We start from the raw sequence: 13446 nt of genomic DNA, 5'->3' as shown, positions 1-13446 counted from the left end.
CTTTAGCTTCGGGCCCATATTATTCAGCTTTGGGCACCAGCTGCTTGCTGCTACGGTGCTGATTTCTGCAGAACGCTCCCCCCCCCACCCCAGCCTCGGGCACCAATATTCAGCTGCTGCTGTCCCCCCAAGCCCCAGACACCAAGACTCTCCCTCAGCTGCTGCTTACATTTACACTCCAGCAGCAGCCTCCACTGCTCCCGCCTTGCTCTTCTTCACCTCCGCCTGCTAAAAAGAAAACCTCTTCTTGCACGTGACCAGGAAGGTACCAAAATACAGCATAAGTACAGGGGGGTTGGGGCCGGGACCATACCAACTCATTCCAAATGTACTGTACGGCCGTGGCAGACCCTGTAAGGGCCACTCACGGACACCTTGCCGATCCCTGGGTGGGTGTCAGAGTCGTTTCTTAAAGGAGACTGACTGGTGGATGAAAAGATAGTTAAATATACTCTTAAGCCTGAGTCATGGTGACTAAGCTTATATTAGCTGGTGTTTATAAATTCTTTATTAGTTAAATACCCTGAGCAACACAGAGTATGTAGCTTCATATTATTCTGCACTGCTGTATAAAGTATTGCTGGGATTTGTAGTCCTTTATAGCTGATGGTATTATACTGCAGTGCTTTACAATGTATTGCTGGGATTTGTAGTCCTCTATAGCTGATGGTATTATTCTGCAGTGTTTTACAATGTATGTGACACCCCTGGTTCCCTGACATCTGCATTGCTTTATAATGTATTGCTAGAATTTGTAGTCCTCTGTAGTTGGTGGTATTCTGCATTGCTCTGTAATGCATTACCTGGATTTGTAGTGCTCTATAGTTGGTGGTATTCTGCATTGCTCTGTAATGTATTGCTGGGATTTGTAGTCCTCTATAGTTGGTGGTATTCTGCATTGCTCTGTAATGCATTACTGGGATATGTAGTCCTTTATAGTTAGTGGTATTATTCTGCATTGCTGTATAATTTATTGCTGGGATTTGTAGTCCCCTGTAGCTGGTGGTATTCTGCATTTCTGTGTAATGTATTACTTTGATTTGTAGTCCTCTATAGTTGGTGGTATTTTATGAATAGCAATCCCATATAAATTGAAAAATCCATCTGGAAATGACACTGGCAAAAAGAAAAATATTAAGAAAACATTAAAATTCCAATTTTTGCAAGCTAATACATAAGACCAGTGGTTATTGCTAGCTGTATATAAAAAAAAGTGCTTTGAAATTTGCAATGGCATTTATGGTTGTAGTTAGGTTCGTTATTCAGAGTGTTATAGAAGGGAATAAGGAAAACTTTTGTTTGTAGACCAGAGCATTCTATTTCCTGCTTGTCAACAAATATACTGTGGTGTGGAAGCTGAAACCAAACTAAGCAAATAAAAACAGTGGAGTGAGTAACTGTAATACATCAGTGTTTGACAACGCTGGTATCTGTTTAGATCATGCATGCTAAGGTATAAGCCAGATACTTACTGGGCTGGCTTTTCAACTATTTCTGTGCATCAGGTGATTTGCAGAACCTGCCCTATATGTTTTCTTAGCACATAAGAAGTAAATTGAGTCATTATTTGCAGGATCATAACTAAATTCTGTGCATGATAGTGCAAAAAATGTGTACAAGAGAACAGGATCACATGCTTGGTTTATGGCCCTGGACACTGAAGTATTGCTGGTGATAGTGGCTATCAATGACACCTGGGCACCATGTATAGTTAGATTGTGATGATGGGAATTGGTCAGTAAAAGGATTGCTACGTCTGATTTGAGTGCAGGGAGTTATAGTGCCCATAGTACAGCAGCTACAATTACAAACAATTAAAGTGCAACCTTCTCCCAGGATAATATGTTTTTTCAATTAAGATGTAAATTTGATTTATACTTCAATTAAACCTGACACTATGATCTTGGGTACAAAATAACATTTTCACATAAAAGTAAGTACTATGTGCACATACTACATATTTCATATTCGTCTCTTTGCCACACCCACATCAAAATTCCCAGAGTCAGTATTTACACATGTAAAAATGTTCAGACCTGGCGTCAAGTTGCTCATCCACCATGTACTGCATTGCGGGATGCACTTTTGCACCACTATAAGGAAGCAGGTGGTAGCTGAGATTTGTGAGGCACTGTAAGTGCAACAGAGGTGGCTACTTTTAGCTGCTGTATTATGAATCACTGTGATATGCCGCACCCATTTGTAGTGCTAAGCACCTCCACCGCAAGACCATCTGTGCAATAAAAAAATGCCTAGTTGAGCACATGTAGGAGAGAGGGTTGGCAAGTGAGTGGGGCTTAGTGCTGTGGGAGGATGCAGCTTATGCTTCCAATCACAAATGTAAGATCTCTATAACAAAGGGAAAATATCCCAGACAGGGCACAGGGGGCTTTGATGGACAATAGAGAAGCCTACTTTTATTCAGCACTTTTAAAGTGATATTAAAGTCAAAAGGATATTAAGCCATTTCAAATGCTGATAAAATGACTTACATTGTATGCTGCGCCTTGATGTTTAAAAGTTGTAGTTCCCTGCAGAATCAGCTGGCCCCCTGAGCACTGATCCTGACTTCCTGTTTTAGAATGACTCCTTTTTCAAGCAGAGTGCTATGTAGTCACCCTTGTGCAGGGCAGGATTTGCTCTCTCTGTTGCCCCAAGGCCAGGTTCCTCAATGCCCCCCCATGGAGAATAGCAGATCTGCAGGCGACATCGCCAAGATCACTTGTACAAAGCAAGCGGTGGCTTCCCCGCTGTACAGTTAGCTTTGCTTGCCCAAAGCAGGGCTAAATGTAGAAAACAACTACCCGCCCGGCGCCTAGAACTGCATGTAGGAATTTTGTAGGAATTCCACACCTCTGCTGCCCCTTTACTCCCTGCTGCCCCAAGACCGGGCCTTGGTTGGTCTTGTGGGAAATTCGGCCATGCCCTTGTGTAGTGACATTCAGTTGTAGGCATAACTGGCCGCTTTTTACCAGCCCTCCCTTGACGCTGGGCTGTATGTATAGTCTTCTGACCATGCAAATTAACCCATATGTAAAGTCTAGTGGATTCTGGCACAACCTCTGCAGGTAAGAATGGCAGGAAATCATGGAGAATCCTAGCTTGATAACATTATCCTCACAGCTATTAACTGTTAACCAAAAGGCTGTTACCCCTATTGCGTGATGTTCTAGACACTTCAGGCTTTCCATAACCTGTGCAATTCAATATGTCCTAGAATTATCCCCATGCATTAAAGAACAAAAACACTGCAATTTAACAACCCATGATATCATGTGCATTGTGTTTAGTTTACAACTCTTTTATATGAGGTAGGAAGTGAAACTTGTTTTACTGAGCACATTATTCATGACATTTCTGTGCATACAGCTGTGTATGTAGCAATATGTACGCTTTTGGTCATTTTTCTCTTTTTTGTAAAAGATCATCTGTATAGTTTTGAAAAGGCAATAAATCAATTATGAATAATATTTTTTTTTTTTATCTCGTACGATCTGCCCATCTTGGACAGGCAGATCGTACTTGCGATCATCGCAAGCCCTCCCCGCTGAGGGGCAGGCTTCCGATGATTCCAATGCTGAGCAGGCAGTGTGCGCTTGCGCACACCGGCCGGTTCGGCATTTGTCTTCCGAGCACGCCACTAACCCGCCGAAAATCTTATGATTTTCGGCAGGTTTTCAAGCGTGCTCGGAAGACAAAAGACGTGCGACCGTATAGTAGAAATCGTACGATATTCGGCAGGTATATGGGCACCTTTAGAGAGACCTTTAGAGAGAACATTGCACCTTCTATGACCAACCCAGAGGTGTTGAGCCAATAAACTGAAGACTAGATAAATAATTTAGAAGAAATGTATCCTTATTGTCATTTGTTCTCCAATCATTTCTGTTTCACACCTAACGTTACTTTGATTCTCTCAAATATTTCTGTTAAATTGTTGTATTTTGTTTTCTGCTGTTCCTTTTTCTTTTGTTATTTTCTTTTTTTTCTATCATAATTGAAGTAAACCATTCAGCAGACAACACACTGACAATGACTTGCAGAAAAGGTGACAGACTACAATACCATAGCTGTAGTCACAAGGAAAGCATTCTACACAAAGCAGTGAACTTTCTGATCATAGTGTTAACTAGTTAAATATAAAACAGTCTGGAAGAAAGGTGTAATTTGTCCTGATCTAGTAAAGGTTATTGAGGTGTGAAGTTGTGTAAACATTATATTACAAGCTCAAATACACAAAAGGACAAACACAGGAGAGGTTAGAGTATATCAAAAGATGTAAGGCATTGTTTCAATATCACAAAAAGATACGCCCGCTTTGTCTATAAAAAATCCAACATATGCATCCAAAAGACCCAATCTACAACATGCCCAAGCTTATTTTCTAAATGCTCATACTAAAAACAGAGGCATCCTTATCCTGTTTTTGAGCTTCAGTGCTGTTTTATGCTCACGTCCTGCTATGGCTCACGTCCAGTGCGCTATTTTGTCACCTGTTTGGCATTTGCATTTTTTTTAAAGTGGAACTACAACCTCCTAGCCCTTATAGGCAAGGAAGGAGCCATCTTTGCATCTATTTGGATTGCAGTTTCCAAGGTGCTGCACATGTGATCAGCTATGACAACAATCAGTTGAGGGCTTGAAAGTTCAATTGAGAGCTTAAATAAGCACACTGGCAACCATGACAGTTAGCAATTAACATGAAGCTATTTTGCAGATGCCCCTGATACCTTATTGCAGAATTATATGGGCATGGACTCCCCGGGGATCTGACTAGTTTGCTAATTGTTTTCACTTTACTCTTCCGCAAGCACTTATTGCCTTTTTGTGAGTTTTACACTATATTGGTTAGAATGTTCACATTTATGTTTGGTTTATAGGTGGTTAGTGCACATTCTATAAACAGTTGTATCTGTTCATTTTTGTGGACATTATTATCATTATGAGTACTTGCCCAAATACTCGTAATCGGCACCGATATCGATACTAGTATCGGTATCGGTGTATCCCTACTATTATTATTATTATTATTGTATTTTGCATATATTTTGTGTTACATTCATAGAACACGGGTTCTCTCCAGATAGGTGCTATTGTTGAGCAACCTTTAATGTTTAAAAGTGCAAATTAGTTTTTATTGTAGATAAATTAGTTTTAATTGTTCCTTTATACATCATTTCAACTGGTATTTAACTTTTAGAGGGCACCTTGGTGGGTTAGGGTGTTATGTGTTTTTCATATTGCTGTATTTAATAAAAATCTACTTTTTACACAAGGAGACTGGCTGATTGCTTTTTGAGGGAATGGTGGTTTCATGTCTAGTTTGTCCTTAGCCTACACACAAGGTGGTACTGTTATAGTTTGGGTGCCTTCCATAAACATGTACAGGTGTGTGCTAAACAAATCTCAGACCCTACCTGGATGTACTTATTGTTCCAGGTTCTATAAAACCATCCTAACATACTATGCTCCAAATTCTAAACAAATACATTTTGCATCATATCCTCACACTTCTTCAGCACCATTGCAAGGGTCCAGTAACACTATGAGGGATCTCCAATCTCACTCTAAACCTTTGTCTAGACAGATCATCAAAAATGAATGACCAAAAGGCGGCCAAAGTGCAGTTACAACATGGGCAACTGTAATCTAGTATATGAAAAATATTTTATTTTATTTTAACAGTTATTTGAAACTTATAAGCAAAAACACAGCGCCACCAACGTTGTCATCATAAAAACACTACTCAAGTCCGGACCATATACACATCTTACAATAAGTAAGGGCTTATATTTTACTCAAATTCCAAATTACACTGCCTTCACAAAGTGCACAGTCAATACACCCTCCATTTCATCAATAATTATTAACACAGATGGTAACAGAACACAGCATGGATCAAAATGATCAGAAACCATGTATCACTTCCTAATTGTTGCTTTTCATGCAAGTCAGTAAATGTGCCCCAAAATAGTAAAGGAATGCTGAACAAGTGGCGCCCATATTGAGTGGGGCAATTCAGATTAATAATGTCTTTGATTAGTCTGACCCTAGTTCATTTTATTATTTATTAAAATCTGGAGTATGTGTATTTTTGAAATCCCGCAGGTGGCTTGAGCTGCAGAGAGGATCGTTGCAGTGCAGTGTCTGTGCTGATGTCCCCGCAGCTGCGCTCCCTCCTGTCAGCTCTCTCTCTCCTCCTGGCCGCTCTGTAGCTGCAGCGGCGGGGGGAGGAGAGAGAGAGAGCTGACAGGATGGGTCGCAGCTGTGGGGACATCAGCACTGCCTGCCACGATCCCCTCCGCATCTCATCCGACGGAACCATCTCCCTGCCCCGACACCCTTCGGTGGCCAGCAGCTTTAGGCATAGCAGGCCGGGACAGGCCGAACATTAGGCTGATTGTGTTCGGCCCGGCCCACCGGGAAAGTGCCCGGTATGCCCAACGGCCAGTCCGGCCCTGGTGTAAACCCAGTTCACCTGAATTCACCCAAGCCCACTCAAAACTGTGACTGTCAACCCCTTCTCCCAGCTCAAGCAGCTGCAAAGGCATAATTCTTGCCCCACAGCTACATGTCACAAAGGGGCAGAGAATGCCACTGCCGCAACTGCCACCACTGATTGGTCCTGGATGTCAGTCACAGTTCTAAATGGGCTTGGGTGAACTCAGGCGAACTGGGTTCGTAAAAAGTCCAGGCTCATCTCTAGTTCCTTGAAAAAAAAGTTCAAAAAGAGAAGGCAAAGGGTTTTGGTAGCTGTAGGTGAAAATTGTTTTATCCCTTTTCCCCTTGAGCTTAAAACTGTTGTGGGCTGTAGGCACAATGGGGGATTATGCTACTGCAGAAAGATGCTTGTGGTCTATTTAGAACTAGCATGCAAAAGGATGGTTGTCAATAAAACTATGACAACCTAATTTACGTACTACACAATAGTCTATACAAGCAGTCATGAATAACGGAGGCATCGCTTGACTTTGCTGAATAGTTCATTGCATACTTTTCTATTGTTTTATTTAATTAAACAGTTGTGGACTACTTGCAAATTAAATTTGTAGCCAAAATATACAAACACACAAAAAAGTTAAAAACAAAACTGAATTACCGTGCAATACAGTGTGGCTAGCTTTAGTTGTAAGCATCATGTTTCTGGTTGACATGTAGCCTTTACAATATGGCACACTACAATATACATGTAAAAATATATTTATGCCACCTTTGCGGTTTATTTCTGAATGGAAAGCCCATTTATTTTGTAATGCGTATCTCTGCGTTCAGCACACGAGCATTGGGGTGCCAATCAGGATGCTTTTCAGAGGGGTGGTAAAGTCTGCCTGTAAGAACTTAGCCTAAAATCTTTAATTGAACAGGGTTTTATATATTGATGGGTTTGGTGCTGTGCACTATTTATTTATTATTTATCACATATCAATTGTAGATATATAGCACAGGAGAATAGTACACATTAGGGCTCATGCACGGGTGTATTGCAGTGCAAATACAGGTGTATTTTCATACAGTGTAAAATACACCTGTATTTGTATAGCAATGTATAGACAGAAAGCCCACTGACAAACCCTGTGACAACTTCCACTTTCAGAAACTTACCTTCGTGCAAATGCTGGTACTGTTTGTGGGTGTACAACTGAGTGCAGGGTTTTCTGTCCATAAATTGGATAGCAAGGTATCTCCTCGTGTGTCATGTGTTGGAAACACACATGTAGTTCATCTGGAGAGCATGCTATCTTCTCATGGTTGTGGAAATACGCATGTAGTTCATCTGGAGAGCATGCCATCTCCTCATGGTTGTGGAAATACGCATGTAGTTCATCTGGAGAGCATGCTATCTCCTCATTGTTGTGGAAATACGCATGTAGTTCATCTGGAGAGCATGCTATCTCCTCATGGTTGTGAAAATACACATGCAATTCATCTGGAGCTCATGCTATTTTAGCAGCTGTCAGAATACAAAAAAACAAAACAAAACAAAAAAAACAGCAGATAGCAAAGAAGCTATTGCTTCCTGTGCTATCTGCCATCATTTTAGGGTGGTGCTCCCCCCCAGATAGAGGGGGGCAGAAGGCACCTCCCTGAAATTGCTTTTTTCAGTTTGGGATCCCTGCTTCAGGGAGCTTACAACCTAATGTCCCTATCTCAAATGCATACATGCAGGGCCAATTTAGACTGGAGCCAATTAACCTTCCAGCATGTCTTTGGAGTGTAAGATCTGCCTATCTTGGACAGGCAGATTGTACTTGCGATGATCGCAAGCTCAGGGGCGGGCTTCCGATGACCACAATGCTGAACGGGCGGTGTGCACCGGCCCATCCGGCTTTTATCTTACGGACATGCTACACACCCGGCGAAAATCGTACGATTCTCGGCGGGTTTTCGAACACGTTGCTAAGATAAAAGTTGTGCGACCTTACAGTAGCAGAGGTCGCACGGCTCCCACACACCTTACGATAATTGTACCATCGCAGGATTTCCCGCGATTATCGTACGATTATCGTACGATTATCGTAAGGTGTGTGGCCACCTTAAAACACTGGGAGAAGCACAGGGAGAACATGCAAACTCCATGCACATATTGTCCTGACCCGGATTTGAACCGGGGACCCCCAGTGCTGCAAGCCAGGAGTGCTTCGTTCTAAAACTTTCTCCTCATGACTTTGGATATACACATGTACTTTATTTGGATAACATACTATCTCGTGTGTGTGGAAATACACATGTAATTCATTCTAACTGTATACTATCTTCTCATGTGTGTGAAAATACACATGTACTTTATTTGGACAACATACTATCTTGTCATGTGTGTGGAAATACACATGTAATTCAGTCTGACAGCTTACTATTTTATCATGTGTGTGTGAAATACACATGTAATGCATTCGAATAAAATATTTGTATTTGTTGGTGTTTGTTGAAATACACATGTCATTCTTTTGGACAGCATGCTATTTCCTCAGGTTTTATAAATACACTTGTACTTGATTAGAGAGCACAGTATTTCCTCATGTTTGTGGACTCATGTGTTGATCCCAGTGGACACTATGTAGTAGATCAGCAGCCCCTCCCCTTCAAACCTTGTTAGGATTGTTGCCCGCCCCTTCTTTCTTCTCCGTACGTACACAATGCAGTTTCTGTCGAGCCTGTCGGAGTAGTTTCGCTGCATTTAAAGGGGAATTTACACTCAGCGGAGCAGACCGTCAAACGGCAGCTGTTTAAAACGAAAGGACACATCGTGCAAGAGATCAAAGCAGCCAGTCGCTTCCCTTATCCTGACAGGTGTTCTGTGGAAGGCCAAACTATGTGGCTGGATCAGGCTAATCAGGAGCGAATCCTGGGTTAACTTTCTCCGCATTTCTCAGGAGTGGATCAGCTGTCTCTGGATTACAAATCGCCTGCATTGCTGGATTAAAGGAAGGCTGTAGCACCTCCACTGCTCCTGAGTTGGCAAAGTTGCCCTTAGCCTCAGATACCCCCATATTGATCTGAAGGAGCAACATGCGGACCCCTGCAGCAATGATTGTTGGCATGGTGCTGGCCCCCTGCGGGCTGGTGCTGACCCTCACCGCTACTGTAGCACCCAATTGGCGCACATTGAGCAGCGTGCCCTCAAAACCCAGCGACTTTCAGTACTATCAGGGCATCTGGGACATCTGCCAAGAGACGACCACTAATCAGAACAAGCTGTGCGGACAGACAAACGATGAATACTTCCGTCTGGAAGTGGTGCAGGTTGCCAGGGGACTGATGATCACCTCTCTGATCGTCACTGGGATTGGCATTGCCTTGGCATCGTGGGGTGTGCGCTGCTGGGAGGACATACCAAACTTCCTCGCAGCAGCATTTGGTGGCCTTGTCATCTTCATCTCAGGAATACTCTCCCTGATCCCAATCTCTTGGTACAACAATAAAATATACCACTTGGTGTCCGCTGACATAACCCCAGCTAGTTCACCACCTACCATTTCTGTAGGCTACTGCTTGGCGCTGGGCTACATAGGCAGCTGCATGGAGATCATTGCCGGATTCGCCCTTATGCTCTGCTTTGTGCCACCCTGCAAGAAGTGCATGAAAAACAAAGGGAAATCCAAAGCTCCCATGTACTATAGCAAGAAACAGACACCTAACAAGAATGAGAAGCCCAGCCAGGTCTACAGCATCCAGAGCAGGTACAGCCAGGAGGACCACAACCCTAACGACGTTGGCTACAGCATCCAGAATGATAATTACCGGCATGAGAATGGAAGTAGGAAACCTAATTCTATCATCTCCAGCCCAAGATCCTACACTAACCCTATGGATGTGACAGCTGGAGAGTACCCCAGGAGCAACAACAGACCTGGGAGCCAGCTGAGTTCTCTACCTTGTGACTCCGATCTTCTGTAGACTGTTGGCATCCCACCTGCACTCTGCCCATTTGCACTATGGATTTATAATATCAGTTGCTATAATCCTGGAACAGGATGAATTATGAAGGAAAATAGCTCTGACTGTGCCCTGATTTTTTTTCTAACCTTATTTTTTTTTTATTATAGGGGTGTATGTTTGTTTTTAAAAGACTCCATGTATGAAGGTTTGCAGAGATTTGTTTTATGTATGATCATTTGGAAATTCAGCCAAAATGCATTTAGAACATCTAAATAATTATTTTGTAGTAATGCTCCAGGCATGTAAAAAAATTAACCATTGCAGTAAGGCTACCCCAGCACTGGAAGTGCTCGTTCGGTCTAGGGTCTAAAATAAAAAAGATATACTCACCTGATCCTCAGAGATGGTTGGCTGCTAGAGCAGTCCCTGCATCCCCTTTTCCCCCGGGCTTAAGGATCCGTGACATCACGTCTATTGACTTGCATTGGACTCGAGGACGCCGAGGAACATTCCACAGGTGAGTGTATCTTTTTTTATTTTAAACCCTAGAACAACATGAGTGTTTAACCCTTGCAGTGCAGTGGTAGCCCCACTGCAAGGGTTAATTGTTTACATGCCCAGAGCTCTTCTTTAAAAATAAAACTCAGCAAATTAAAAAAAAAACCTAACCATTATAGTGGGGCTACCCCTGCAATGCAAGGGTTAAGGACTTGCTTTGTCTAGGGGTTTTAGATAAAGCAGTTTTACTAACCTGACCCTGGGTCCTGTGGTGGTCACCACTCACCTCTCTCCCCCTCCACTCGGGCTATGGAATGTCACTCTGCATCCTCGTGTCCAATGCTGGTCAATGGACCTTCAAAGAGCCTAATATGTCCTTAGACTGCCGGAGCCCAGGGGTAAAAAAGCAGCGGAGACCACTTTAGTGGCCCGGTGAAAACTGGAGGGAGCCAGGATCAGGTAAGTCATTCTGTTTTATTCCAGCCCCTAGACCAAAATGAGCATTTAATTTAACCAGGGGTACCCCCACTGCAAGGGTCATTTTATTTTATTTGCCCTTTTGTTTGCTCTTTAATATTATATTTTGTTTACCATGTTATTTTATCTATTAGTCTACATAGGGTGTAATATACCAGGGGTGGGTAAATGAATATGGAATTCAGGAGCCAGTCTGTTCAATCCAGGAGCCAGAAGGATTTTTTTTTTTTTTTTAAGGGCCAGCTCCATTGACTTCAACTAGAGAAAACCTCAAAGGTTGGTCACCAGCTGGAATTTTTAAGGAGCATTGGCTACCTCGTTCCTGGAATAGGGGCCAGCTCCATTGACCTCAACTAGAGAAAACCTCAAAGGTTGGTCACCAGCTGGAATTTTTAAGGAGCATTGGCTACCTCGTTCCTGGAATTTGTTCTTCCATGCAATAAACTAAATGTAATTGCTGCTACAGATCTATGTAGGCGCACAAAAGACCAGGCTTAAAGGGATATTGACAGATTGCTTACAAAGCAGATCAATTCATTTCTCATTTTTGTGGTCATTAGTGTACATTATATGCTATCGTTGTGTCAAAGTTGATAACCCTTGTACTAGAGATCACAAACTTTATGAATGGTCCCAGTATGATACGGGTGTTAGATATTTAACTACAATAAACATGTTGCATTAGACCTGGTATTGATTTGATGCTTTTGAGGTTTACGGAAGTCTGTGAAATTGGTAAAAGGAAACCTGTCACGAATGAAATAGAACAGCAGCCTTTGCGGAATCTCCTGAAAGTACTCGTTTCCTGGCTGTTGTGCTGACTCACTAGTTTTCAAACTTTGAGTCACAGTCCTTGAAATAAGATTGTCAGCATTACAGCCAGGCAACTAGAAGAAGAGACCAGCAATTGCAGCTTCTATGTTTTACTCATGAAAGGTTCACTATGGGGAAGAATTTCCTACATTTAGCCTTTTATATACAACCTGCTCATTATTTTGTATCTCGGTAAACGTGAGAGGGCTTTGGATATTCAAATTCAAGCCTGTTGTCTGTTGCTGTGACAGTTCCTGTCTGCGTTTGCTCATGTCATTGACCAGTTATGACACAGGGAAGTCAATTAATGGCCACACACAGCTCCTGTTTTTTATTGCTCCATTTCTATTGCTCCATTTCTATATACAGCTTGACATACACCAGGGTTGGGCAACTACAGCCGTGCTTGAACTACAAATCCAAACATGCATCTGCCCCTGGGAGTCATGCCTGTAACTGTCGGTCTTGCAGTGCCTTCATGGACTTGTAGTTCCACAACAGCTGGAGGGCCGGATTTGCCCACCCCTGCCATATTATATGATTGTACAATCTCCTGTAGGTCTACCATCAAATATGTAGTTCAAGGTCCTGCCTGATTGGACACAAATTAAATGGATTGTTTAGGTTCAGCCTTATATTACATAGCTTTGGTAAATCTGAAGAAGATTGTGCAGAAATGGTATAGCGTATGGCCAGCTTAAGACATCGGGACTTCACAAACAGAGCCTGTCAGTATCAATGTGTTCTTACTTAGAGCTGAAATAACTTCCTATTACTCAAACAGATGCAATCTGAGGAAAGTTTAAATCTGATTGGCGGTTGGGAGCAAAAAAATGCTGTTCTAATGAACATTCTTTGAAACACTGGGTAATAAGCAATTGTTTATTATTATTTATTTATTTTTGTCAAGGGTTATTATACAAGTTGGCTAGATGCACATCAAGGGGAATTTGTTAAAACTTGAGTAGAGAGAATCTGGGGCAGTTGCTTTGCTTAATCAGCTTTCATTTTCAAAGTTTAACTGAACAAACGTAAGAGAGAAGCTAATTGGTTACTATAGGCAACTGCTCCACATTCTGTCTGCTCAAGTCTTGATAAATTCCCCCCCATAGTGCTTAATAGAGTTCTACTTTAAGACGGCATTAAACATCAGATGATCATCACCTGATGTTGGGATTAGGTGACATCTTGAATGTCTTTGGATCACCTCACACATCGGCAGGCACCTCTTTGTGAAAGTCTATGGGTTAATTCAGAATGATTCAAGTAGGACGCTATTGT

The 13446-nt window shown here is 42.2% G+C and overlaps 1 protein-coding gene and 1 long non-coding RNA gene across 2 annotated transcripts in view; both read left to right on the top strand.

The window, feature by feature from the left end:
- Positions 1–12187, top strand: part of LOC108798255 — a 13617-nt gene extending 1430 nt beyond the window's left edge. Inside the window, exons 2-3 of the long non-coding RNA XR_001941938.1 lie at positions 460–464; positions 11990–12187. This is a non-coding gene — a long non-coding RNA (uncharacterized LOC108798255). The remainder of the gene's footprint in view (positions 1–459; positions 465–11989) is intronic.
- CLDN23 (claudin 23) lies at positions 9472–10413 on the top strand. Its single transcript, XM_018569986.1, has one exon. It carries the CDS (start codon positions 9508–9510, stop codon positions 10393–10395), a length of 888 nt encoding a protein of 295 aa, XP_018425488.1. The 5' UTR covers positions 9472–9507; the 3' UTR covers positions 10396–10413.
- Positions 12188–13446: the final 1259 nt, after the last annotated feature.

This window comes from Nanorana parkeri, unplaced genomic scaffold, assembly GCF_000935625.1.
Source record: "Nanorana parkeri isolate BGI_ZX_2015 unplaced genomic scaffold, ASM93562v1 scaffold1439, whole genome shotgun sequence".
Lineage (NCBI taxonomy): Eukaryota > Metazoa > Chordata > Amphibia > Anura > Dicroglossidae > Nanorana > Nanorana parkeri.
This window is presented reverse-complemented; position numbering and strand designations above follow the sequence as displayed.